Here is a 27,405-nt window from a genome sequence, read left to right as displayed (position 1 = left end):
AGCTCTTTGTCAAAAAATATACCCAAATTTCAGACAAAAATCCAAAATAATTGATTTTTTCATTAAAAAAACATCTCCAAGACTACCGAAAAACCTGCCGGTGGATTAAAGACACTTCTTTATCTTTAAAAATTCTCCTCCTCCTCATTTTTGAGTCATTTATATGAATTTGAAGTCATTTTGGACAAGATTTGAGTCATTTTAAATCATTTTAAGTAATTTTGAACAGTTTTAGGCACTTTGAATGAAGTTCAAGTAATGTTTGACCATTTTTCAGTCATTTTGTACAATTGTTGAGTCCATTTGTATGAGTTTCAAGTCAGTTTGGAGTCTCATTTTACATTTGTTTCAGCTCCTTGTCATAAAATGTAACCAAATTTAGTCAAAAATCTAAATACTTTATTAAAATCACTTTTTTCCATTTAAAAAAAATTCTTGAAAAGTACCCCAAAACCTTCCAGTGGATTAAAAACGGCAACTTTATCTTTAAAAATTTTCCAAAATGGCACCACCAGAAACTGTAAAAAAAGCAGAGAATATTCACTTTAACTTCACTCTGCATTGAAACAAAGAAGCACTTTTGATTCCTTCTTTCTGTGATTAAACCAAAAACTAGGTTCATTTCCACTCAAGACGCCGCTTCGTTTGGGTTTTTGAGATTTAAATTCTTCCACCTGCTGCCGCCGTCGGAGAAAATCAACCTGCTGAAGTTATTATCGCTCATGTATTCAGGCACAAACACTGTTTTCATCTGAGGTTTGATGCAGAATAAACAGATTTAAATGCCAAATGTGCAGCTGTGGCTCTTTTATTTGACATTAGTTTAATAGAACAGCAGCTTCCCTTGTTTTTTATGAACATGTGAGGCTTTTTCTCTGCAGCTGTGATGCTGCTTCATGTCAGCAGGGGTCATTAGAGCATCACAGGAGGCAAAGATCAACCACAACCTTCATTTTCCCTTAAGGTGAGCAACACAAATGCAAAATTACACTCATAATTAATGTAACAAAGGGAATTTACAGCCATAATTAAGGCTACATGGATTACTGATTCAAAAATTAATAAATTAGAAATAAATACTGGAAAATTATACAAAAGCAAATTATTTTGTCATTTAGTATTAATTACTTATCATCACTATTTAATCATTGTTAGTGTGTTCAGTGCTGCACACAACTAAATGTTAATAATTTTTAAAAATATCTAAAATAATAAATTAGAAAAATAGATTCAATAAAAAATGAAAATAATAATGATAATAATAGTAATAATAAAGAAGAAGAAAAAGGTAATAATAAGAATAATGAGAATACAAGATCATAAATATTTAAAATAATAATAATAATCATAAAAATTAAAAAAATTCTAATGAATAATACTAAGAAGAGGAACTAACTATTAATAAATAATAAGACGAAGAGGCAGGATGCAAAAATAAGAATTTATGGCAAGAAAAAGATATAAAAATAATAATACTAATAATAGCAAGTAAAAATAAGTAGAATAAGTAACAATAATAATATAAATAATAAGAAAAAATAAAAAAATAAGAAAATTAAATTAAATTTAAAAAAATAAATAAAATAAAAATAATAACAAAGAAATAATAATAAAGAAGAAAAAAATACCAAATAGTGATGATAATATTTAGTAAAATTTTAAAAAAGAAATAACATTAAGAAGAAGTGGAAGTAAAAATAATAAAAATAACAAAAATACCAACCACAACAACAACAATAATAATAATAATGAAGAAAATTAGAAAAAATACTAAGTGTTAATGTTAATGTTGTAAAGCACTTTGCGTTGCATTTTTAACTGTATGAAAAGTGCTATATAAATAAAGTTTGATTTGATTTGATTTGAAGTAATCACTGTAATAATAGCAAAAATGAGAAAAAGAAACAATATTTAGAAGAAGTAGAAATAAGAATAAGACAAAAAATAACAACAACAGCAACTAATAATAATTAACTAATAACAATAATAATTATAAAGAAGACGAAAATAAGAAAAAAAAATACAAAATAATAATTAGAATATTTAGTCAGAATTTTAAAAAAATAACACTAAGGAGGAGCGAAAGTTAAAAAAAGACAAAAAATAAAGATAAATGAAGAAAGATCATTTTAAAAATCAGAAATATAAGTAATAACAGTCAGAATGAAGTTGTTTTTGTGTCCAATGAGCGCAGTTTCCTGTATCCGAGTACTTCCGGTCAGTAATGGCTTAAATTCCTGCAGCGCGCTCTGATTGGCCCGCGCTCCGAGCTCCGCCTGGCGGAGCGCGTGACCTGCAGAGAAGAGCGGAGTGAGCTGCGCGTGTCCCAGAGCGTGTTTAGACGGAGTGGGTCGGACGGAGTGTGTGTGTCGGCGGAGCTTCGTGATGGAGAGCAGACAGACAGGTGAGTCCAGCAGCTACAGGTGAGTTTACCTGAACAGGTGAACAGGTTCTGCTGCAGCGGCGGCTTCCTCTGAACGTCTCAGTCCGGCTGCTCGGTCCGTTCAGCGGCTTCAGGTGTTTCTGGAGGGACGGAGGACGGAGGAGGTTCTGGAGCTTCAGACCAGCAGCAGAACCGGAACCGGAACCTGGTTCTTCTGCTGGTTCTGGGTCCACTTTAAGAGGTTCTGCTGCCTGAAGGGAAATCTCTGCTAGAAAGTATAAATATGAAGTAAAAGTACACAGCAGTGAGATGTAGTACTGCAGTAAAACTTCTGCCTAATATTTTATTTTATTATTATAAAACATGAGTTCGTCTCTTGAAGCTGCTGCAGGTTTAAACCACTTTATTTGCAGTTTTATACATTTATTTTAATGTTGTGGGACTTTTTATTCATCATTTATGTGCAGTTTTATACATTTTTTTTTAATGTTGTGGAACTTTTTATTCATAATTTATGTGCAGTTTTATACATTTATTTTAATGTTGTGGAACTTTTTATTCATAATTTTTGAAGATTGTATAAACTAGTTAATTTTTATTATTTTTTGGACCATTTTTAGACATTCTATTATTATTTTATTTTATTTTTGAAGTGTTTTAGAAACAATTAAATGTTTTCATGTTTTGAGCATTTTTAAGGCATTTTATTCGTATTTTTTTTAAAAGATTCTACATACTAGTTACTTTCGTTAATTTTTGAAGCATTTTTAGACATTTTATTTTTATGTATTTTTTAAGTGTTTCATATATTAGTCAATTTTAAAATATTTTTGACCATTTTCTGAGACATTTTATTCATATATATTTTTCAAGATTTTATATAGCAGTTATTTTATTAATTTTTGGACCTTATTTCTCGGTACTTTATTTATATTTTTTATACATTATTCATTTTTTTCCTAATATTTTGGGAGCATTTTTGGACATTATCTGATATATTATTTTAATATTACTGTTGTAAAGCATCATTGTGTCTGTTGGAGCTGCTGCAGTTTTGAACTATTTTATGATTTATATATTTATTTTAGTATTTGTGGAACATTTTATTAATTTTATTATTATTTTAACATGATCTGAATATTTAATTGTCAGCTACTTTATATCCATTTTTATACATTTATTTTAATATTGTGGGACATTTTATTCATATTTTTTGATGTTTTACGCATACATATTTTTTAGTATTTAATATTCCCGTCAATTTCAAACCTTTTAGAAAATGTTGAAGTATTTAATAAGCTAGCCAATTGTATTAATATTTTTGGACCAATTGTGGACATGGTCAGTATTTTTCACTTTTCTATCCAGTATTTTCCCACATCCATTAAGGTAATTATATTTATTTTAATAGGTGCAGGACAATACATTTATTTATTTTAATAATTGTAGTAATTTATATTTTTAAAGTGTTTTATATATAACCATTTTTTTCTTTCATATACTAACCAATGGTATTAATATTTTTGGACCAATTTTTACACTTGAGGAAACTCTGATCCACATTTTTCATAATATTAATGCATCTTATTGAATTTTTTTTTTTTTTTTTTTTTTTTGCTGCAGCCCTTCAGTGAACCTTTGTTAAACTGAATTTAATTCAAAAAAAGTTCAAAATTAAAGCCAGATATAGAAGGTTGATGACTGAATTCTGTTTTTTAGCCAAAGTTTTGTCACTTTGTTTCACAAAAACAGTCTAAATTCTGTGTTTTTATCTTCTTTAATGTGAATATTTTCTGGCTTATTTCCCCCTCTAAAGACACTAATCTATATTTTTCACTAATTCGTCCAGAAAAACGAACAAACAGTGAAAATAATAATTGTTTTCAGTTTGCTGTAGAGTTTGTGAAGCTATTTAGTTGCTGAGTTTAGTCTGAATCTGAGCGTTCGGAGGATCAGAGTTTGTTTATGCAGGAAGTTAATTACATTCCTGAGCCGTACGGGTTTAAATGTAAACCTGTTGACGCTCACAGGAGTCAGAGAGGCTTCGACTTAAAGCAGGAAAAAAGACTCTTAGGGGGAAACTTTATGGGAAATCTGAGCTGAGGAAACTTTCTAACTCCTCCGTGTGAATGCTGCTGCAGTGAATTAAAGCTGGGATTAAACACAATATAAGCTGTAATTGATTTTTCCGGCCGTATGACCGCGTGCTGGCCTCTGATTTAGCACATGACCGCTGGAATGGATGTGATCTTGTGACTGCAGGGAGGGAGAAGAAAGAAAGTGGAGGAAGTTGAAGGATTTTCTGCAAAAATGCACAAAAAAACCTGCTAAAATTCAGTGTTTTTGGCACCAAACCGTTGCCGTGTGGAGCAGATTTCCAGCCGCTGATGGCGTTTTGTGTCATTTCTGTGAATTTGATGTAATCTGTGATGCCGTCTTCCCTGGAAAAAGTTGAAGTGCAGGTCAGGAAACCAAACAGAGGAAGTGAGTGTGAAAGCGGCCGTCTTCCTGCTGTAGAGCTGAACTGTGGCGTAACCAGATTTCATCTGCGGCTCCGGTTGCTTCATAGCTCTCAGATATTCTCCCAGGGTGGTTTTAAACCGACAAAAGATCTCATTGTGATGCTGATTTGAGCTGATGAGATTTAAATAGCAAAAATATATTTAAAAAAAAAAAAAAAAACACAGAAAAGAGTCTTAATTTAAATATTGAAAGTAATAGCAGGCCAAAACTGTAAAAAATAAATAAATAAAAAATCTGTATATGTGACCATGCAATTATGTATGTATGTCTTATTTAAAGCTGCTAAAATTATATAATATTCATAATCTTTCACACAAAGTGAAAGATTCTCACCGTTTTTTCCAATTGTTTTACCAAATATTGACAGTTTGATGACCAAAAATGTCTGTTATGCTTGATCAAATGAAACCCCAATTAACAAACTAATTTAAAAAATAAATTATTAATTTAATTTTTAATACTTAGCAATTAAATCCTCTTTCATAGAAAAAAACAACCAAGAACAGTTCAAAACTGTAAATACTGTCCACATAAAACAGTCTGTATTTTAACAGTTATTTGTTCTTTTACAGTGTTTGACTGGTACTTTTTTGATATATTATTTGTAAATGTATATTAAGGACTAAAAAAATGGTAAATAATTTTTAGCTATTACCTGACATTATTATTAAAATAAATTTGAACATCTTATACAATCGCAGGAATAATAAAAAGTATTAATTTACATGTTGACTGTAAAAAAAAAAAAAAGATTTTTTTTGCCAATTGTATTATTTTTTTACAATCATTTGTAATGTCACATTAAAAATCATAAAACAATTAAATAAATTACACAGATTTACTGTATTTAACCCTTGTGTCGTCCTGCAGGTCAAAATTGACCCATTTTAAAATTTGAAAATGTGGGGAAAAAAAATATTTTCACAGTGAAACTTCTGATGTCCACATTTTCAACATTTTTTGGAAATCTTTGAACATTTTTTGGTGGAAATAAAGAAATATTAAATTTTTTTCTTAAAAACATTCACAAAAAAGAAGATTTTTATGTGAATTTTCTTTAAGAAAATAGAAGTTTTACTGATATATATGGAATCACTTTAGATATTTGTAGGATGTTTTTGGAAGATTTTTACTAATTTTTTGAAGATATTTACAAGAACTTTCTTGCCAAATTTGGGGAATTTTTTTTAAAGTAAAACTTTTAAGGGAAATTTTTAAGGAATTATTGGAATTTTCTTCCAATAAAATTTTGCAAATTTTCAGAAATTTGGGGATTTATTTTTTGCTGAGTTTTTGGATTTTTTTCAGACCAGGGGGGTTAAAACTGCTAAAATAAAACATTTAATTATAATAGTTTTTTTTTTTTTTCAACAAATAATTTTTTTATATACTTTTTTTTTATTTTCAATAGTTGGTGCTGATGAAACCTCTTTCGTTGAAAAAATTCTTAACTTACTTCTTATTGGTTAAAGAAAAACAACAACCAAGAAACAAAACAGGTCATAACTGTAAATACTGTCCACATAAAAACTCTGTGTTTTTGTACAAATAGCAATTCTTTTCCAGTGTTTGACTGGAAATTACATAACTTTTTTTCTTACTGCTTCTTAAAACAGAAAAAAATTTATTATTTTACAGATATTTTCCATTATTTGGGGAAAAAAATGCATATTAAGGACTAAAAAATATAAAATTTTTGTTATTTAGGTGTGACTTTTTATTAAATTACAGATAATACTTTATAATATCACAGAATAAAGTATTTATGTTTTTTATGTTTTTGTTTATGTTTTGATTGTAAAATACATGTTTTTTCCAAGTGTTATTGTTTTTTTCCCCAATGTGACATTACAAATTATTAAAAAAAATCAATTACACATATATATTTAAAGCAGCTAGAATATAACATTTCGTGATAATTTTTGCTTTTTATATGCTATTTTTAGTTTATTTTTTTATTTTGGTGCTGATGAAACCTCTTTGGAGTGTTAGGAAGGGTTGTAGGAAAACCTTATTTTAAATTGAATAAATGACATTTCACCTGTCTGAGGCAGCTGGATTTAAAATTATTTTTGTATTCAGGAGTGTTTTACCACCGTCCTAAAGTCAGCACCGGTTAGTCTCACTGCTCAGCAGGTCGGTTACCAGATGAATCCTGTTGTCAGAATCTGTGTCACTGAGGGTCACAGGTCTCGTTTAGAACCACAGCATCAGAGTTTTATCCTCTATAACTGGTTTTCTGTCTGATTGCTGCCTGCTGCAGAGCTTTACTCAGACGTTCTGAGTGGAGCGGTGGTGGACTGGGGCACTTCTGGAGAGGAATGGGTTAACTCGGCCTCACCGGAGGGTAAGACTCACCTCTCTGGACCCACAGTGGAAACCTGGAAACACTGCAGCAGGTTTACCAGTGAAACCAGCTGCAGGTTTACCAGTGAAACCAGCAGCAGGTTTACCAGTGAAACCAGCAGCAGGTTTACCAGTGAAACCAGTGAAACCAGCAGCAGGTTTACCAGTGAAACCAGTGAAACCAGCAGCAGGTTTCCCAGTGAAACCAGCAGCAAGTTTCCCAGTGAAACCAGCAGCAGGTTTACCAGTGAAACCAGTGAAACCAGCAGCATATTGCCTGTTTGTGCCTCCGTGTTGATCTGAGTGAGTTTGTTCTGAGTAAACATGGAGGACCAGACCTTCACTGTGATTTATCTGTTAATCACAGATGTTTTTTTTACAGTTATGTTAATAATAAAATAGTTTTTCCTGCTCAGAGTGAATCTTTGGGCCTTTACTGTGTATGAGGTGTAAAAACTTGACTAAAACCTTCACCAAAAATCCTTCAATGCAGGAAAAATCTCTGAAAGAACCAAAATTCAGGAGTGTTTTTTTTCTTTTGTGACAAAGACTCATAGGTTTCAATGATTTCTTCATAGAAAATTCAGAGTTATAGAGATCGTTGGTAACCCAAGACTGTGACTATGATATACATGGTCTCTAAAAGTACATGTACACTTTTGTTCATGACTATATGTTGGATGTAGACATGCAGGCCCAATGTGTATAAAAGCAAACATAAAGAAACAAACAAAAGATTTTTACTACTGCACAAACCAAAATTATTATGAATTATCATGTCGCTATGAAGGTTGATGGGATTTCATCATTTATTTCTGCTTTTCTATCTCCTTAAGTAGTGTTATTAGCAGGATTACATATTTGCTGTTTTCCTTCCATCAGTTGACTTTGAATCTTAAATTATTCAGATTAAATTCAGCCCTTTGTGTGTTTACCACAACACTAAAACTGCATTGACCTGTGATTTGCTCAGGTATGAATCAGGGAATGTTTTACTCGTCGGCTGAGGAGTCGGTTAGGAGGAGTTCTTATGGGGAACACTTGGCTCCACTGGTCCAAGATGGTGAAAACATGACACAGTGGGGTAAAACCTCACCCCTGGGGCAGGACCGGTGGGGTAGTTCTTCCTCAGTGTCCCACTCTGATAACTGGGTCATGTCCACCACATGGGACATGCAGTTGGACTGTACAGGTGAACAGGAAGTAGACTAGAACCTGTAAAGGTGTAGATCTACTTTCACTTTGGTTGAACATTTAGACGCCATCAGGCCTGAAGATGCCACTGATCTCATGTTGTCTGTGTTTAATCTGAGAATTTAGGGTTTTAAGAAGCTAGAGAAAGTTAAATGCTATGATAATATAGCATAAAATTATTTGTAATATAAAAAATACTATAGTGGATATATTAGTGGTAGATTCAAGAATAGTATTTAGACTGTTTAGGGCCTAAAAGAGAATCTCTTTCAAATAGCAGGAAATTTGCATTAACTAAAACTGAATCTGTGTCAGCCAACTTAAGTTAACCTACAAAAAAACATCAATTAGCCCAAAGAGAAACAGTGTGAGCTAAAATGAAACCTGCATTAGCTTAAAACAAACCTGATACCTTGGGCCGACTAAAAAGAAATTTGTGATAGCTAGAAAAAAACTACTGTTAACAGAAACCTGTCTTGGCTAAAAAAAAAAATCTATGTTGGCTAAAAGGAAACCCGCATTAGCCAAATGAAATCTGTGCTAGCTAAAAGAAAATCTTTGTTGGCTTAAAAGTAACACTTGCAACAGTGAAAAGAATCGTGCATTAGCTTAAAGAAATCTCTTTAGTAAACAAAATAATCAAAATCTGTGTTAGCTAGAATGAAACCTGCATTAGCTAAAAAAAACTGCTTGTGTTAGCTAAATGGAAACTTATTAGGTGAAGTGAAACCTGCATTAGCTAACAAACAGCTTGTGTTAGCTAAACGAAAACCTGCGCTAGATAAATGAGAAACTGTGCAGCCAAGAGAAACTTGGGTTAGCTAAAAGACAACCTGTGTTAGCTAAACCGAAACCTGTGTTCGTTAAAAGAGAACTCATGTTAGCTAAACAGAAAACTTCCTTTGGCTAAAAGACAACCTGTGTTAGCAAGACGGAAGTCTGTGCTAACTAAAAAACAACCTGTGTTAGCTAAACGGAAACCTTCATTAGCTAAAAGACAATCTGTGGTAGCTAAAAGAAACTTGCATTAGCTAAACAATGTCTGCATTTTGTTTAGCTAATGCTAAAACATTTTTAAAAACAAAACAATATGAATATATTGAATCAATAATGCTGGAAAGCCAAGTTCTCAAACATTTTAGAGGCTTTTATTCAGAAATGTGCACCATGTTAAGTGTTCAACCAAAGTGAAATGTCTGGTCATAGCAGATAGTTAGCTCCTGCACAAAACATACACAGGTGATAATACCTGACCAGGTTCTGACACAATGCACCTGTCCAAATAAATATAGATCAATAAATACACTTGATACAATCATCATTCAGTAGCTTTTACCAAAGTTTTATTTTAACTGAAGCCTGAACTTTCCCAGTCACTGCTGCTGTTTTTATAGCGTTAATGTAGTTACAGCGCAGACAGCGACTCTGTTTGGAGGTTTTCTTAGCATGCTGAGCTCTGCTTTGAACATCAATTTATCAGATTTTCTCCAGTGAACCAGGACTTGGACCATTAAATTACCTCCCAGCATTCCTCACATACCAGTGATCTGACAGCAGTGTATCATATTATAAATGACAGGAAAATACCAAGTGCTGCTTCACATTCTATAGGAAGATACTGGTGCTGATAAAATAAGCTGCTTACAATCTACCTTTTGTTCCCTTAGTTATAAAATTACTCATCCTTTATAATGAACATAAAGCCTGAAGGAGTGTGAAAAAATGTGAGCTAAAAAGGAAATCGTGTTAACTTACAATAACCCATAAAAAAAACTACGGTCAACCAAATGGAAACTTTGTTAGCTTAAAGGTGACCTCTGTTCGCTAACCTTGTGCTAGCCTAGAGAAAGCTTTGGCAAGCTAAAAAATAGCCATACAGTTTATGGTGTTAGCTAGAAGGAAAACTTTGTTCAGCTAAAAGGAAACCTGTGTTATCTAACTTACATTAACCCATAAAAAACTAAGGTCAACCAAAAAGGAACCTTTGTTAGTTTAAAGGTGACCTCTGTTAGCTAACCTTGCGTTAGCCTACAAAACGTTTGGATCAGCTGAAAGGTAGCCATACAGTTTATGGTGTTAGCTAAAAAAAAAAAAAAAACTTGTCAGCTAAAAGAAAACCTGTGTTAACTGAAAAACACTTGTGGTAGTTAGTTGCGTAATCCTAGAAAAACTAAAAGTCAACCTGCTTTAGCTAACTTGTGTTCCCCAAAAACTTGGGTCAACTAAAGAGAAATGTATGAGTAAGAAAAAACTAGTGTTTATTTTAAAGAAAACTTTGTTAGCCATATAGTTTACGGTGTTAGCTATAGAAAACGCTATAGAAAACGTATTACCCGACCTGTGTTGCAATCTCATTATACATTGTATAATGACAATAAAGAACATTCTATTCTATTCTATTTAGCAAAAAAATACTTGGGTCAACTAAAAGGGAAGCTGTGTTAGCGTTAGCATGAACGCTTTATCAATGTGCATTTCATCTTGAATGCTTGTTAGCTCAATCTAAAACCAGAACAGTAACACAATCTATAGCAAATACAACAACATGAACAATACTTAACAAAACTAGCTTTAGTCAGAGATGCTTACTGTTGTAGATGTGTGAATTTGTGGCTTATAGTATTAAATATTAAACTCTTGTGCATTTGTGTTTGCTGAGTTAATATCTAGTACTAGTAGAAAACGCATGGCTTTTTAAGCTGCTCTTATAGCTGTGTAAACAGGACAAACAATGATGTCTCAGTGCACTTAAGGCTGACATAAAAAGCCTCCATAGCAGCCACAGGAGTTTAAAAGTCTCTTTGTCCTCCTGCTGTGTGATGTGGGCAGAAATAGCTTCCTGCCATGAAGTGAACTGCTGCATGCTGTGTTTGGCTTTAGAGCTGTATTTATGTTTGTTTGCTGCATGAGGTGCTGATAAACCCCCTTTAACCTTAGATTCCAAAGCCCTAAACTATTGTCCACTGCACATTTATCAGTATATCACTAACCTCCCTGTTTCCCACCTTGTCTTACAATGCTGCCATGTGAAGAGAGAGGACACCTCACTGCAGGTAAAGCAATCACTTTCCATCCGGGTTAAATAGGTTCCATGTAAAACATTCACAGTTCCACAACAAACGCACTGACGCAATGACCTACTTGTATTTACACTCGTGTTTTGTGCACACGGTCGTGATATTTGCCTTAAACAAATATCCCCTGGGAAAATCCTGCAACAGTATACAAGTGGACTCAAGCTACTCTCAATGCATCTTTTGTTTCTTTAAATATAAACTAATACATGTGATTCTGGTATACATTTTCCATATATATATATATATGTATAAAAATATATATATATATAAAAAAATAAAAATATATAAATAAAAATAAAACACATAGCCTACTCTGAAAGGGGCAAAAATACCTTGTTGTCGTGAGCACTTTTCCACAGTTTTTTGGATATACTTTAAGTTTGGCTGTTATTTAAATCAGTAGAGCTGGCTTTTTTCTGAGGTGCAGTCAGATCATTCTACACTATGATCTGTCAGTGCTGGAGAGTGATCTGGATATACGAGACTGGCTAACTGGGCTAGGTCAAAACTGGGCCAGCTCAAAAGAAATTTCTGAGCTTACTTAGCAGAAACCTGTCTTAGCAAAAGGAAACCCACATTTGCTCCAAGAAAGCCTGCATTGGCTAAATAACATCTGTGCTAGCCAAAAGAAATCCACATTAGCTAAAAGAGAACCTGCATTAACTAAAAGGAACGCGGTGCTAACTAGAAATATAATGCATTTGCTAACTTGCTTGAACTAAAATATAAATTTGGGTCAACTGAAAGGTAACCTCTTTCAAGTAAAAGGAAATTTGCAATAACTAAAAGGGAACCTGTGCCAGCTAACTTGCGCTAACCTGCAAAAAACTTCAGTTAGCCAAAAGTAAACTAGTCTTAGCTAAAATGAAACCTCTGTTAGCTTATAAGGAACCTAAAATCTTGGACCAGGTCAGAAGAAATTTATGATAACACAAAAGAAGCTTGTGTTTACTTAACAGAAACCTGTCTTAGCGAAAGGAAACCGACATTTGCTAAAAGAATACCTACCTAAATGAAGTCTGCCTCAGGCTAACGGACACATTAGCTAAAAGAGAACCTGTGGCAGCTAAAACACACTTGGATTAAATAAAGTGAAACTTGCAGTAGCTATAAGAAATCTGCATTAGCTAAAAGAAATCTGTTAGCCAAAAAAGAGAGCATTTTTTAACTGAATGGAGACCTTTGTTAGCTAAAGGATAACCTGTGGCAGCTAAAATATGTAACTAAAGGGAAACCTGCATTAGCTATATTATTCTTGCATTAGGTAAACAGAAACCTGCTCTAGCTAACTAAAATGAAACTTGTAGCATAAAAGAGAACGTGCGTTAGCTACAAAGAAACCGGCATTAGCTAAAATAAATCCCTGCGCCAGCTAAAATGAAACTTGTTTTAGCTGAGACGACCTGCATTAGCCAAAAATTAACCTGTGTTAGCTAAAAGAAATCTGTGCTAGTCAAAAAAAGACAACACACATTAACTAAACGGAAACCTTTGTTAGCTAAAAGAGAACCTGTGGCAGCTAAGAACTTGCATTAGCTAAAATGAAATCTGTGTTAGCTAAAAGAGAAGCTATGTTAGCTAAACAGACACCTGCACTAGCTTAAATAAAACCCTCTGCCAGCTAAAATGAAACTTAAGTTATGTAAAAGAGAACCTGTATTAGCTAAAAATAACCTTCCGGCAACTAAGATGAAACCTGTGTTAGCTAGAAGAGAATGTACATTAGCTGAACAGAAATCTGCACTAGCTAAAATAAAACCCTGCGCTAGATAAAATGGAACTTGTTTTAGCTAAAACAGAACCTGCATGAGCTGTGTTAGCTAAAAGGAATCTGTGTTAGCCAAAAAGAGAACATTCGTTAACTAAACAGAAACCTTTGTTAGCTAAAAGATAACGTGTGGCAGCTAAGAACTTGTATTAGCTAAAGTGAACCCTGCATTAGCGTTGTATATAAAAGTCGGCTGACGCTAATCATTTCTCTGCTGCAAATAGAGCTTCATTCATTCAGATTTAATGATTTCATTCAGGATCTAAAGCATGTTTGTGGTTGTAATTGCATGAATGACGCACAAAAGTATAAATACAGCTAAAGTACTACAATAAAGTATTTCTGTTACATTCACAGTGATCTATAATCTCTGACAGTCCTGCAGAATTTAATTTCATTTGTTTCAATTTGTTTGGGGATTAAATCTTATTATATCACGCTGATGTAAACAAGCTGATGTTTCTACATAATGTCTTTAATTGTGGTTTGAATTTCCTGCAGTTTGTGCGCCGAACATTGGAAATCAATTATGGCGAAGTAAAGTTCATTGTGAAATCTGACAGCTTCTTGTTTGTGTGTAGAGTTTGTGAGTTCCTGCAGGATAATCCAGCGTCGGTTAATCCAGATTAGAGGCTTCAGACTGCAGCCACAGATTACATAAGAGTCAGACGTGCAGACAGATGGACAGACGGGCAAAAGAACAGCGAAGCAAAAACACCAGAAATACAGGAAAAGGAAAACTGGGATCAGTAATGTTTGTGCAGGAATAAGTAATCAAATACCATGCAATTTAAATTCTACTAATTCAAATGAAGCATTCAGTTGTTTTGCAGATGCTTTTCTGCAAAAAGGGACTCAATATATGAATAATAATTTTTTGAAAAGGCCAGAATTGTAAATAAGCTCTACATTTTTAACATTTCTTTTTTTCCACCAAAAAATGTTCAAAGATTTCCCAAAAATGTTGAAAATGTGAACATCAGAAGTTTCACTGTGAAAATATTTTTTTTCCCCACATTTTCAAACTTTAAAACGGGTCAATTTTGACCTGCAGGACGACAGGAGGGTTAAAAGACACATTAAAGTCCATTTATGCAGCTTTTTTTGTGTGTTCAAACAGGTTTTCTGGACTCGGAGCCTCTGCGGGAGGCTGATGAAGATCTGGTGTCGGAAGTCAACCTCAGCAACTCCATCATGACAGACGAGGAGCGAGAGGAGATCCAGCAGGAACTGACTAAAGTAAAGAAGAACGACACAGAAACAGTTTTCTGACAGAACAACAACGTCTAACAGTGTGTGTTTGTGTTTCCAGCTGGAGGAGGAGATCAATACGCTGAAGCAGGTTCTGTCGTCCAAAGAGAAGCAACACGCCGAGCTCAAACAGAAACTGGGCATCGGGCCGCTCAGCGAGCTCAGGAACAACTTCAGCAGAGGCTGGCACGACATGCAGAGCTCCACAGCGTAAGTTCAGCTGCAAAAACACGAGAAAGCTGCTGCTCTGAGGCGTGTTGGTGGTGTTGACCCAAGGGTTTACTGTCAACACAGACGCCCTTCAAACCACGAGTGGAAACAGAAATATCAAAAAGCCAATTAGAGCAGATAATAATCCAGCGTGTGGTTTGTTATCTGTGTAGCAGGTATCATAAAGCTGATTAAAAACACATGAGATGGAAGCGCTGGAGGCTGTTTTATCGATCTGCAGCTCATCTTCCTGTAAATGTCACTTCCCTGCAAACAATAGAGAACATTTACTGTTTGTGGACTGCATTTTTAACTTCTCTCTTTTCAGTTAAAGTGGAATTTGCAGAAAATAACTTCTTTAAAAACCTGCAGACAGACTGTGTTTATGACCAACATCATCATCAGTATAAGGAGGATGTTTAGTTACATTAAAATTAGGATGAAACTGCAAGAAAGCATTTAAAAATTAGCTCCTATCCAGAGAGATTTCAGGTTTTTAGATGAGATAAATCCATCAACAGCAGCGCAGGAAGTGATAAAGTACATTTAATGCAACATTGGACATCTTTCAAAGTTTATTTTTTTGATTCTAGGTAGATTTTTGCATCTTTAAAATTTAAAATAGAAGCTCTGCAGACAGAGTTTACATCTACTTAGCTGTATTAATTCTGATGCTCATTTAGATTTTGCAGTTTTGTGCCTCATTTGCTGTTATTGAATTTTAAATAATTTATCAGATGCAAAAAAGGCCAAAAACAACAACCTCAACATGAAGTTAAACTTAAATTTGTCAACAACAGCTAAAAACTTACAGTTCAAATTACTTAAATTGTATTTTTTGTTATAGAAAAGTAATAATGATCAAGAAATCTAAACATAATTAAATCTAGTTTGTTCTTTTTACAGAATTTTATGTAGTATTTGTTCAAATCCAAATAGAAGTTGTTGTCTTTTTAAAGATTTAATTGAACAATTTGACATTTAGGAAAATAAAATTGGCTTCTTGCCATGAATTATAAACAGACAAGGATGAAAAATAAGTAGAAACACAGTATTTAATGTTGCTTTTTATCTCTCCTGTATTTAGGCAAAACTTTTCTACAATATTTTATTTTATTTTCTAAAATTTTGTGAGTCATATATCCCACGATACATACATTTAGTAGGCTGTAAATATTTTATTTAATAAAGGTAGCTGGATATTTATCACTACAAACAGTTTTTATACTGATTTTATCATTTCTGTCCACTGCAACTTAAACCTCTTGGGATTTTTTTTGGCTTTTGGTCCATCTTTTCTGTATATTTTCAACTATTTTCACTTTTTCTCTTCGTGCTGCCTCAAAAATCTATTTCCTCATTATTTTAGTTACTGAATCTGAAGAGTAAAACCAACTTAATGTGATGCTACTCAGGAAAATATTCAATTAAACTGTCTTAATGTGCACTTATCTTTTTTTGCAGTGACTATTAACACACGACACTAAATTTTGAATAAATCAACTTTCTACCCTTAATTTGGTGACATATCTTCAGAAATATATATATTTTAGAAGCTACTGAATATAACTACAAACCATTTTTCATTCGCCTGCATATTAAGTCACTAGAAATTTTTAGTTTTATGAATTTATGTTGTTTTATTGAAAATAACAGACGTTAATGTGCAATTAAATAGTCTGTCCTGCAACACTGGCGACCTAGATGCTAAAACCAGACCAGATTATTGAGAAATAAAATAAAATAACCTTCAATAACAGTGTTTTTATCTGTTTTAATGAGCTTCAGAGGAGCTGGAAGGTGGATTTTGTTACAGAACTCTTAGCGCAGATGCTAAGCTAATCATGACTCCCAGCAAAAAGCAGCAAAGTTGAGCTGCAGATAATCAATCGAATTTCCCGACGCGATGTTAAGCGCTGAGCTTTTATCCAGACGCCCAGAGACAGAAGAGCAAGAGGATATTCTCTGAAGGCTGCGTTCTTATCCAGTTACACTCTGTCCTGTAGATCGGTTTACGCTCAGCCTCCGTCCTCATCTATAATGAAGCAGTGTGACCACAGCAGCAGGGAAAACCCAGAAACGAGAAGCTGCGATGGATGATTTAGATGTAAACAAAAGGCTAAACACCAGCAGGACACACAACAAGCATGAGTTCTTATCAAATCTGCATCACACCAAAAGGAATTAGGACAGAAAATTGGGAAGAAGTTCATCCTTATTACCTCAAAAGCCGTCAGCAGGTTTCAAAGAGGTGGTATTTTTAGAAAAACATCACAAAATGACAGAATTTTCAGCCAGAAACTGTAGAACCAGAAAAGAAACATTGGATTTTTAACTTTCAGACAATCTTTCAGTTGATCATATGTGGGCGCCTCTGCTGGGAAACTTAACCAAAGCTCAAAAAAATCACTTTATTATTCATGTGTCATTTAAAAATTCACAGAAAAAATGCAATCTGTCATCTGTAGTACGTAAAAAAAAAAGGCAACAAAAAGCTTTAAAGCGACAAGTTGAAAAGTTGAAAAGTAAAGTTTAAAGTCAGTGTCTCACCCTCTGAATACCAAGAAAAACAAGACATATCTTCTTTCTATTAATAAAATCACTAAAATTCCATAATTTATCAGAGCCAGAAACTGTAAAAACAAAAAATTGTCAGATATTTAACTTTTTAAAGGTTTTTGAAGGTATCATGTGTTATATGTAGTTCTGCCAGGAAAAATTACTAAATTTAATATTGAAACTGCAAAATATTAATGAAAAATGAGTTTATTCTTCATGTTATTTAAAAATTCACAGAAAATAAATAGTTTTTTTGGAGTTTGTTAAAAACTGACAAAAACAGCTTTAAATTTACGAGTTCAGAAGTAAAGTTTAACGTTAGTTAAATAAAATATAAATAGAAAAATAAGACATATTTTCTTTAATAAAATCACTAAAATTACAGCATTTATCAGAGCCAGAAGCAGTAAAAACAGAAAAAAATTGTCAGATATTTCACTTCTTAAAGGTTTTGAAGGTGTCACGTTATATGTAGATCTGCTAGGAAAAATAAAAAACAAAAAAGCTTTAAAGTTTGAAGTTTAAAAGTAAGATTTTCAGTTAGTTTCTCAATTCATGATAATGCAGCCCTCTGAACTTGTTCTTTTAAAAAGGAATCAGGTAAATCTAGCAATAAAGCTTCATTTTCTAGGTAATTTTTGGTCTCACAGTTGTCAGAGTTTCTGCAGTAATTAATGGAGACCAGAAGCTTCTACTGATGCATGTGAGGCGTTTAGGGAATATCTGTAAATTGTAGCATCCAATTGTCTATGCAATTAAACCCAGTAGTCTTGGATCCATTTGCTTATTATTCTCTTTATTGTTATACTGTATTTAGACTTTATAATACTAATTTTATTGTAAATCACCAGCCCGATTTTGCACCTTATTTTTTCTACCAGCAGGATTTGCACATTATTTTGCCCATTTTTTCCCCTTATTTTTCGTAAACGTAACATTAACTGCAATAACTGATGGAGTTTAGAAGCTTCCCTGTGCACAAGCAACTGTTTACGCATGTGAGGCATTTAGGGAACATCTGTAAATTATAGCGTCCAGTTTTCTATGCCGTTAAACCCAATAATGCTCTTTTTATTGTTATACTGTATTTAGACTCTATATAGTCGATTTATTGTAAAATACCAGCATGATTTTGCACCTTGTTATGCCCAGTTTTTCACCTTGTTTTTCTTAAATGTTAAATATGTGAGCTACCAGATACCCATAATTTCTAAGGAGTGAATGAAGTGTCTATCAGTCTGTCTTAAATTTATATTTTTGTGTCTAAGAGATGCTCTGAATTCAGGTGGAGATTATTTTGTACGTTAGCGGAAATGTTGCACAATGTGGATGTGAAAGCAGTGTTCATTTAAATGTGAAAGTACGATCATTTATCCAATATTTTTGTCCCTACAATCAATGCATAATCACAATTTATAATCTCATTCATAGAAAAAGCCGTGTTTTTTCTGTTGATCTTTTGTATTTTGGGTATTTGCTGCAGTCTCTTCCTCCTGTAAAGTTCCCAGTTTTGTGTTTTCTAGTTGCCTCTTGGACTTCAAAGATGCTTAAATGCATTTTTACGCCTTCTTAGCAGCCTTCCATGTGATATAAATAAACTGGATTGCGTTCCTGCATGTTTATACAGTCTGAATGTGTGAAAATCAGTGATACACAAACACAGGATTGACTGTGAGCTGTTAAAAAAAAGGACGTTTTTGTGTGTTTTTCAGCTACAAGAAGACATCGGAGACACTCTCCACAGCCGGACAGAGAACTTCAGCAGCCTTCAGCAACTTCGGCAGCACCATCAGCAGGAAGTTCGGAGACATGAGGTACTCAATACGTACCGTACGGTGTTGAATCTGATGAATTCAGTCAGCTAATCCGCAGCTAGCTTTCAACAGAAGCAGAAGCTGAGTCGAAATCTGCCGTTTGAGTAATTCTGAATCTCTCTGCACCGCTAACCCAGTTTAACCTGTTCCAGCGCTGATGCACTTCCACTTTTATCTAGTTGATCTGTCCTGTCCATCTCTGTGACTCTCAGAGTTTTGACTCTTGCTCCAACCAGTTCAGAGGAGCTTGAGATTACGTAAGCCAACACTAAGCTGCTTTCAGACGAAGCTGAAGGGCTTCAGGCAAAGACTCTCTCTTGCCGTCTCGCTCCGACAGCCGGTCTTTGAGACGCTGAAAATGAAAACGGCGTCCGAGAGAAAGTGCAGAGTGAAACCAAGAGAGGCTTTGTGTGTGTAGAAAATATGAGTTTGTATAAAAGGACATGCATGTTGCAGAAAGCATGAAAAGCTTTTAAAGGTCAGAGAGGAAAGCCGGTTTACAAAAGAGCAACAAAGCTTCAGGTACATGTTGGTTTTTTGGTCAGTTTCTTCAAAATTTTAGGAGATCAGCGCCTATTAAAAGTCTTGATCCCACTAAATAGTTTTATTTACTTGCAGTTTATTTAATGCAGTTGCCTTTATACTGTATGTACAGTGCCTATAAAAACCATCCCTTGGAAGTTTGCTGTTTTTGTTGCTTTTCAACATTATACCATACTCAATATCTTATGTCTTTTTTTAGACAAGAATCAACCTTAAAAAGACTCTTTCATGTCAAAGTGAAAAACGTTTTCTACAAATAATGTCAATTAATGAGAAATATAAAGTATAAAGTAAGTGATTGCATAACTAATTCAATGCAAATGCAGCCAGTTGGTACTAGAAATCACACAGTTAACTGAGATAAAGATTATCTGCGTGTAAAGACCCCTGGATCTGGTGGATCCTGGATAGAACTACACCATAAAGACTAAAGAACACTCCAAGAAACTCTGAGACAAGGTTGTTGAAAAGCTTCAGTCGGGACGATACAAGAACATTTCCAAGTTCCTGAAGATCTCTTGGAGTCCAGTTAAATCCATCATTAAGAAATGAAAGGAATAAGGAACATGAATAAACCTGACTAGAGCAGGATGTCCTCAAGAACTGAGAGACTGAGAAGAAATTAGTGAGGGAGGCCACCAAGACACCTATGACTCCTCTGAAGAAGTTCCAAGCTTCAGCAGCTGAGATGTTAGAGACTGTTCATCCAACTGTTGTCTGTTCTTCACCAGTCAAAGCTTCATGGAGACAAAGAGAAAGACTCTGATGGAAAAAGCTCCAATTAAATCTGGACTAGAGTTCACCAGAAGACATGTGGAGACTCTGAAGACACCTGGAAGAAGGTTCTTTGGTCTGAGGAGACCAAAATGGAGCTTTTAGTCCATCAGATGAGACACTAGATTTGATTGAGACGAAACACTGAACATCATCACAAACACACCTGTAATGGTGGCGGCAGCATCATGACGTGAAGCACGGTGGTGGCAGCATCATGATGTGAAGCATGGTGGTGGCAGCATCATGATGTGAAGCACGATGGCGGCAGCATCATGACGTGAAGCACGGTGGCGGCAGCATCATGACGTGAAGCACGGTGGTGGCAGCATCATGACGTGAAGCACGGTGGTGGCAGCATCATGACGTGAAGCATGGTGGTGGCAGCATCATGATGTGAAGCACGGTGGTGGCAGCATCATGATGTGAAGCACGGTGGTGGCAGCATCATGACGTGAAGCACGGTGGTGGCAGCATCATGACGTGAAGCATGGTGGTGGCAGCATCATGATGTGAAGCACGGTGGTGGCAGCATCATGACGTAGCAATCCAAAAAATCAAATCCAAATTAAATTTCCCGTGATTCAATTTTGAAAAGCAGCAAACCTTTAAAACAGGGTGAACACTGTTTATAGACGCTGTATCTACAAGTCTACAAGAAAATGATAAATTATTTGTAAAAAGTTGTTTAAAACTGAAGTAAATATCACTGTTTGTTGCAGGGAAATTGTAAAAGCAACCTGCCTTTGGTAGTTGTTGGTTTCAGGAACTTCACTTTATTGTGTTTTTTTTTTTTTAAATCTGGTTGATTGTGAGGAAACGTTTCTTATCTCTGGTATGTTCCAGCATGGCAGGTTTAGAGTTACTGTTCCCTCGGAGGTATGTTCCCATAGGCTCCGTTTGCATATTTTTGCTGTGGACTTTACATTTTCTTACTTTTACCTCCTAGATGATACATGTGTCTGAATATCTGCTGTTTTTGGGTTCTACTGCATGAATCGTCAACAGAAACATGAAGAACTTCCACTGCTTCTGTCTGTCACTGATTAAGCTGAGGGGAGTTTTCTGCAGCCAGAAGAGCAAAACAAACTTTTAAGCTCGTAAAAAAAACAAATTATCTCCGTTCCTGACACCAAATTAGTTATTAACCCCTAGAACCCACTGATGCAGTCTGCAGCCCAACATTTGTCTGGTTTCTCTCCTGACGGTGAACCTCTACTAGTGAATAATGACTTTTATTTCCCTCATGATCTCATGTTTCTGTAGATTCCAGACAATCTACTCGACATAATAATGAAAAGAAATCTCTGCTGCCGGCGTTTTCAGATGGAAAGACAGAACAATTAATTAATATGAAATAAGAGAAGATTGTTTCGTTGCAATATCTGAATTTCCAAAGAATCTTTACAATATCAACCGTACTCATGTATGTTTCTGGTTTAGTTTTCATTTTCTGCTGGTGTTTCTTCCATCTTTTCACCATCTGTCTTGTCTGTTTACATCATTTTGCTCCATTAAAATTCATTGAATTCAGTTGAGAAATTCAATATTTCAATCTTTCTGCACCAACATTCAATATTTAATTATTTTTGTAGCACAAAATTCAAAATAAGTGTCATCTCAACCAAACAATCTAAAGTCATTTAGGACATTTCAAGTTATTTTGGATCATTTTCAAGTCAATTTGGACAAATTTTGAGTCCTTTTTGACAATTTTTTAAGTTGCTTTGGAATTTTTTTGAGTCATTTTGAAGACATTTTAAGTCAATTTGGACAAATTTTTAGCAATTTGGGACATTTTAAGTCATCTGAGGCATTTTTTAAAATCTTTTTGACAATTTTTAAGTCTTTTTGGACAGTCATTTTGAAAAGTTTTTGAATAATTTTGACCGTTTTTTAGCCATTTGGGACAAGTTTCAAGTTATTTTAGACCGGTTTTGAGTCATTTTGGATATTTTTTGAGTCATTTTGAAGAAATTTCCAGTCAAATTTTGAGTCATTTCTAACAGTTTTGAGTCATTTTGACCATTTTTTTAGCAGTTTGGAACATGTTTCAAGTTATTTTGGACAAATTTTAAGTCATTTTGGAATCTTTTTTGAGTACTTTTTGACAAGTTTCAAATTAATTTTGACAAATTTTGAGTCATTTGGGACAATTTCATGAGCCATTTGACCATTTTTTAGCCATTTGGAACATGTTTCAAGTTATATTGGACAAATTTTAAGTCATTTTAAACATTTTTTTGAACTGTTTTGGAAATTGTTTGAATCATTTTCAAAAGTTTCGCATCAACTTGGATAAATTTATGCAACATTTGGAGTCACTTTTTACCATTTTCTAGCCATTTGGGACATTTCCGAATCATTTTGACTATTTTTTAGCCATTTGGGACATGTTTCAAGTTTTGGACAAATTTTAAGTCATTTCATACAATTTTTAAGACATTTTGGACATTGAACACTTTTTGACATGTTTCAAATCAATTTGGACAAATTTTGAGTCATTTGGGACAGTTTCATGAGTCATTTGACCATTTTTAGCCATTTGGAACATGGTTCATTTATATTGGACAAATTGTAAGTCATTTGGAATATTTTCTGAGTCATTTCAACCATGTTTAAAATAATTTTGGACATTTTTGAGTCATTTTGAACATTTTTTTGTAGCCATTTGGGACCATGGTTCAAGTAATTTTAACTATTTCAAGTCATTTTGGACATTTTTGGAGTCCTTTAGAGCATTTTTGTTAGCCATTTGGACCAGGTTTAAATCGTTTTGGTCACATTTGGAATTATTTTAGAGGTTTTCTTTTCATTTTGATAATATCTCACACTTTCTTCGTGCTGCTGTAACTCTGCAAATGTTATCTTAAACATGTGAAGCTACAAATAGGATTTTGCACTTCTTGTGTTTCTGTGTCTCCATGTTTAATGCTGTTTCTCTATTAACTGACTAACTTTTTATTCCTTCCTTTGCATTTCTTGTGTGTTTTTGTTGGTAATGAATTGCTGTGAGAGTGAGTTTGTTTGACTTTAGTAGAACATTTTGACTTCATCAGCGTGTAAAAAAGACTAAATTACCTGTAAATTGGCTCCCACATTGATATAATTCTGTGTTTAAACATGTCTCATATTGACTGTTACCACTTTTTTATAGTGTTTTCTATTAATAAATGTTCTACTAAAGTGGATCTAACGTTGGCTGCTGCTTGTCCGAGCATCTTAAACTGTTTTTCTGCCTCCCTTCATGCTTCCTAAGGTCCAACTCCATCGGGTAAGAATCACACAGCTGATTAAACCACATTAGTTGTTCTTCATGAGGAGCTTTAACTCGGTCCAGATCAGCTGATGGATCGGTCAGGTGCTTCACATCAGGATTCTGAACTCTACTGGAGAGCTAACAGGAAACTCATTTATGGCTTTTATTGGAGAGAATTGGTTAATTTCCTGCAAGCAAATCTATAAAATTCAGCATATTTTCTGTGTTTTATTATCTATAACTCATTGTAATATAAAAGAAAAGCTACCAGCAGCGGTTTCTGTTTGCATTCTCCTGTTTCTGTGTTTCTAACCTCTGCTAATCATTAACTCTCCTTTTTTCTGACGCTCTCTGGAACAGCTACTCTATCAGACACTCTATGAGCATGCCCACCATGAGGTAACCAGCTGTTGTTGTTTATTTTACTGTTTTTACGTCATGTAGGATCACTTTCAGGTCATTTTGGACAATGTTGAGTCATTTAGGATCACTTTCCAATTATTTTTTGACTCATTTTGAGTCATTTTAAAGTGATTTAAGACATGTTTCAAGTTATTTCATCAGTCATTTAGGATAGATTTGAAATCACGTTGGACAAAGTTTGATTTGTTTTGGAAGTTTTTTGGTCATTTTGATAATGTGTTTTGAGTAATTTTCCACAACTTTGTAGTTATTTTAGACATGTTTTTGAGTCATTTTGGGCAACATTCAAATAATTTTTGAGTCATTTTGATAATTTTTTTTGTAATTTAGTAATGTTTCAATTTATTTTGAACAATTTTGAGTTGTTCTGGATATTATTTGAATCATTTAGGACAACTGTCAAATCATTTTTGACTACTTTTGACATTTTTTGAGTCATTTTGGACATTATGTGAGTCATTTCCAACAACTTTGCAGTTATTTTTAAGCAATTTCAGTAATTTTGGACACATTTCAAGTTAATTGGACAGATTTTTAGTCATTTGAGACATTTTTGAGTAATTCAGGGCAAGTTTTAAGTCATTTTAGATCAATGTTTTGTCATTTTGGACATGTTTGTGAGTCATTTTAGACTAGTTTTTTGTTGTTTTAGACATATTTTTCATGATTTTAGACGTGTTTTTAGTCATTTTAGACATGTTTTTGTCATTTTAGACATATTTTGGAATAATTTTAGACATGTTTTTAGTCATTTTAGACATATTTTTAGTCATGTTAGACACATTTTTCGTCATTTTAGACGTTTTTGAATAATTTGGGACGTTCTAAGTCATTTTACACATTTTTAATCATACTAGACATGTTTTTCATCATTTTGGACATTTTTTTAGTCACGTTAGACATGTTTTTGAATAATTTTAGACATGTTTTTCGTCATTTTGGACTAGTTTATAGTAATTTTCGATGTGTTTTTGAGTCATTTTGGACAAGTTTTAGGTCATTACATTGATGGTGTGAGTTTGAAAGAAATTTCTGTGGTGCTTATGTACATATTTGTTTACTTTATGGCTGTATAGAAATAAATGATTACCTCTGTAATGTTTTCACTTCTTCAGTTAAAGTTTATACAGAAACTACATCCTGCGTCATTTTACTGTCCAACCTTTGTAAAGACAGCAGGATTTTACTGATTCTACGTTAATTACTACCTGAGAAATAATTCTGTGCTCCTATTTTAAAATAAGATTTCATTATATTTCTTTTTTTGTCCACAGAAACTCTCCCAGCTTCAGGTCTTTTGAGGAGAAAGTCGAGACCACAGTTTCTACTATTAAGGTAACATCAGTCATGCTGAATATGTAGTTTTTCTAGCAGATATTGTGATTTAATTTGCTAATATTCACTGCGTAACCGATTAAAAACATGTCATGGAGCGTTAAACTAAAACCAAAAGTGTAAATGTCACAGAAAGAGGACGACATTAATTTATAAAACCATGAATCAGTTCATTTTCAAAGCATCTGTTCTGTATTTCTGGGGCTGAATTCAACGATATTTCCAAAACTAACCCAGAAACAGTTTAGTATCACAGAAATAGAGACAAACTGGTCGTTCTGCTGCGTATAAAGTGACAGAGAAGAAACAAAACACTATAATCAGGCTGTAATTACAAGCTGAAGTTATTTATGTTCACTGTGATCCTGATAACAGAGTCAGCAGAAGAACGTTTAAATCTTTCAGGAGTCTAAAACCTGCAGAGAAAGAAGCTAAATTCATGCAACGTCTTTCCTGTTTGTTGACTTTTAACCCTCTGGACTCCAAGCAGCAGTTTCTGGGGGATTTTTTTATGATTATGCAGACTCTGCAAACGTAAATTTTGTGTCAGTTAATGTGTGTTGAGGATAGTTTTGTATCTCGTTTTTGTTGTTTTCTGTCTTGATTGTATCATTTCAAGTCTCTTTGGAAAAGTTTTGTCATCTTTCTTTCATTTTTTTCTCTTTTTTCTCATTTTGTGTCTCATTTGGAGACTCTGTGTCTCTTTGAGCTCGTTTTGTCCATTTTTGTTGTTTTCTGTGTTGATTTTACCATTTTCTGTCTTGTTTTGGTCATTTTGTGTCTTATATTTGTCACTTTGCGTCTTGTTTTTGTTGCTTATGTTTTTTTTTATTATTTTGTGTCTCATTTGTGTCATTTTATGTGCTGTTTTATGTCTTGTTTTTTTAATTACGTACCTTGTTCATGTTGCTTTCTGTGTTGTTTTTGTCATTGTGTGTCTTGTTTGTGTGAAGTTTTTTTGTTTTGTGGTCTTTGTGTTTGTCTCCTCTCTGCTCTGTGGAGACACTGCCTGCAGTTCAACCCGAAAACTCATTTTTTTATTCAAATAAAAAATTAGATTTAGAATAAAATGATATTTGATTAAATTTAAGGATTTTAATCTCAGATTTGGTTAATTTTCCAGACTAAACTGTATTTTGCACGATTAGTTCAAGGACTGTTGAAAAGTTGGAAATCTGATGTTTTTTCTGTTTCTTGTTGTGATAAATGATGTCATTTTGGCGCTTGTTATTGTGAAATAGCCTGATTTTAAAGGCTGCATGAACATACAGATGCATTCCTTATGTTTTTCCTGCCTTTATGTCTAATTTCAGACCAAAGTTGGAGGAACAGGAAGTGGAGGCAGCTTCGAGGACGTCCTGTCGTCCGCAGCCAATGCCACCTCTCAGGACACGCCCACCAACAACCTGACGGACGGCTCAGAGCGGCCGTGTTAGAGGAACTCTGAGACTGAAACCATCCAAAATCAAAACTAAAATAATCCTGAATAAAACTGAAATCTGTGTCTGAGTTCTGTGTGACTAATGAAAGCAGGAAGTCTGGCCTCCAGAGGTTCCCCAGATGTTCCTCAGAGGTTCCCCAGATGTTCAGCAGAGGTTCCCCAGATGTTCGTCAGAGGTTCCCCAGATGTTCCTCAGAGGTTCCCCAGATGTTCGTCAGAGGTTCCCCAGATGTTCCCCAGATGTTCCTCAGAGGTTCCCCAGATGTTCCTCAGAGGTTCCCCAGATGTTCGTCAGAGGTTCCCCAGATGTTCCTCAGAGGTTCCCCAGATGTTCCTCAGAGGTTCCCCAGATGTTCGTCAGAGGTTCCCCAGATGTTCCTCAGACGCTTTGAGCAGCAGTTAGACTGAAATCAGATGGAGGTGAGCAGATTGAGAGTCGACTGTCACACTGGATTCCTCAGAAACGAGTTCATTAAATCTGTAAATTAGACTCAAGTGGAAAAAT

General features: G+C 34.2%; 1 protein-coding gene across 8 annotated transcripts; it reads left to right on the top strand.

Annotated features, from left to right (window-relative positions):
• Positions 1 to 2,245: 2,245 nt before the first annotated feature.
• Positions 2,246 to 26,968, top strand: tpd52l1 (tpd52 like 1). 8 transcript variants are annotated; one of them, XM_055016231.1, is made up of 11 exons: positions 2,337 to 2,404; positions 8,226 to 8,444; positions 11,479 to 11,499; positions 14,412 to 14,530; positions 14,604 to 14,752; positions 19,024 to 19,125; positions 21,289 to 21,321; positions 23,702 to 23,716; positions 24,062 to 24,100; positions 25,399 to 25,459; positions 26,773 to 26,968. In XM_055016231.1, the coding sequence occupies exons 1-11, from the start codon at positions 2,386 to 2,388 to the stop codon at positions 26,893 to 26,895; spliced, it is 900 nt and encodes a 299-aa protein (XP_054872206.1). In that variant the 5' UTR covers positions 2,337 to 2,385; the 3' UTR covers positions 26,896 to 26,968. The 8 variants fall into 8 exon arrangements, with proteins under 8 accessions (XP_035802867.1, XP_035802866.1, XP_054872206.1 ...); XM_055016228.1 differs by lacking the exon at positions 21,289 to 21,321 and adding an exon at positions 7,170 to 7,253 and having other exon boundaries at positions 2,371 to 2,404; XM_035946969.2 differs by lacking the exon at positions 21,289 to 21,321 and having other exon boundaries at positions 2,339 to 2,404.
• Positions 26,969 to 27,405: the final 437 nt, after the last annotated feature.

Source organism: Amphiprion ocellaris, chromosome 12, assembly GCF_022539595.1.
Source record: "Amphiprion ocellaris isolate individual 3 ecotype Okinawa chromosome 12, ASM2253959v1, whole genome shotgun sequence".
NCBI lineage: Eukaryota > Metazoa > Chordata > Actinopteri > Pomacentridae > Amphiprion > Amphiprion ocellaris.
Note: the sequence above shows the minus strand (reverse complement) of the source record. Positions and strands in the feature narration are given on the sequence as shown.

Coding starts and splice junctions, on each gene's coding strand:
- tpd52l1 (XM_055016228.1), top strand. Junction 7,254..8,225: donor TAACTCGGCCTCACCGGAGG/GTAAGACTCACC, acceptor TGATTTGCTCAG/GTATGAATCAGGGAATGTTT. Junction 25,460..26,772: donor CCACAGTTTCTACTATTAAG/GTAACATCAGTC, acceptor GTCTAATTTCAG/ACCAAAGTTGGAGGAACAGG.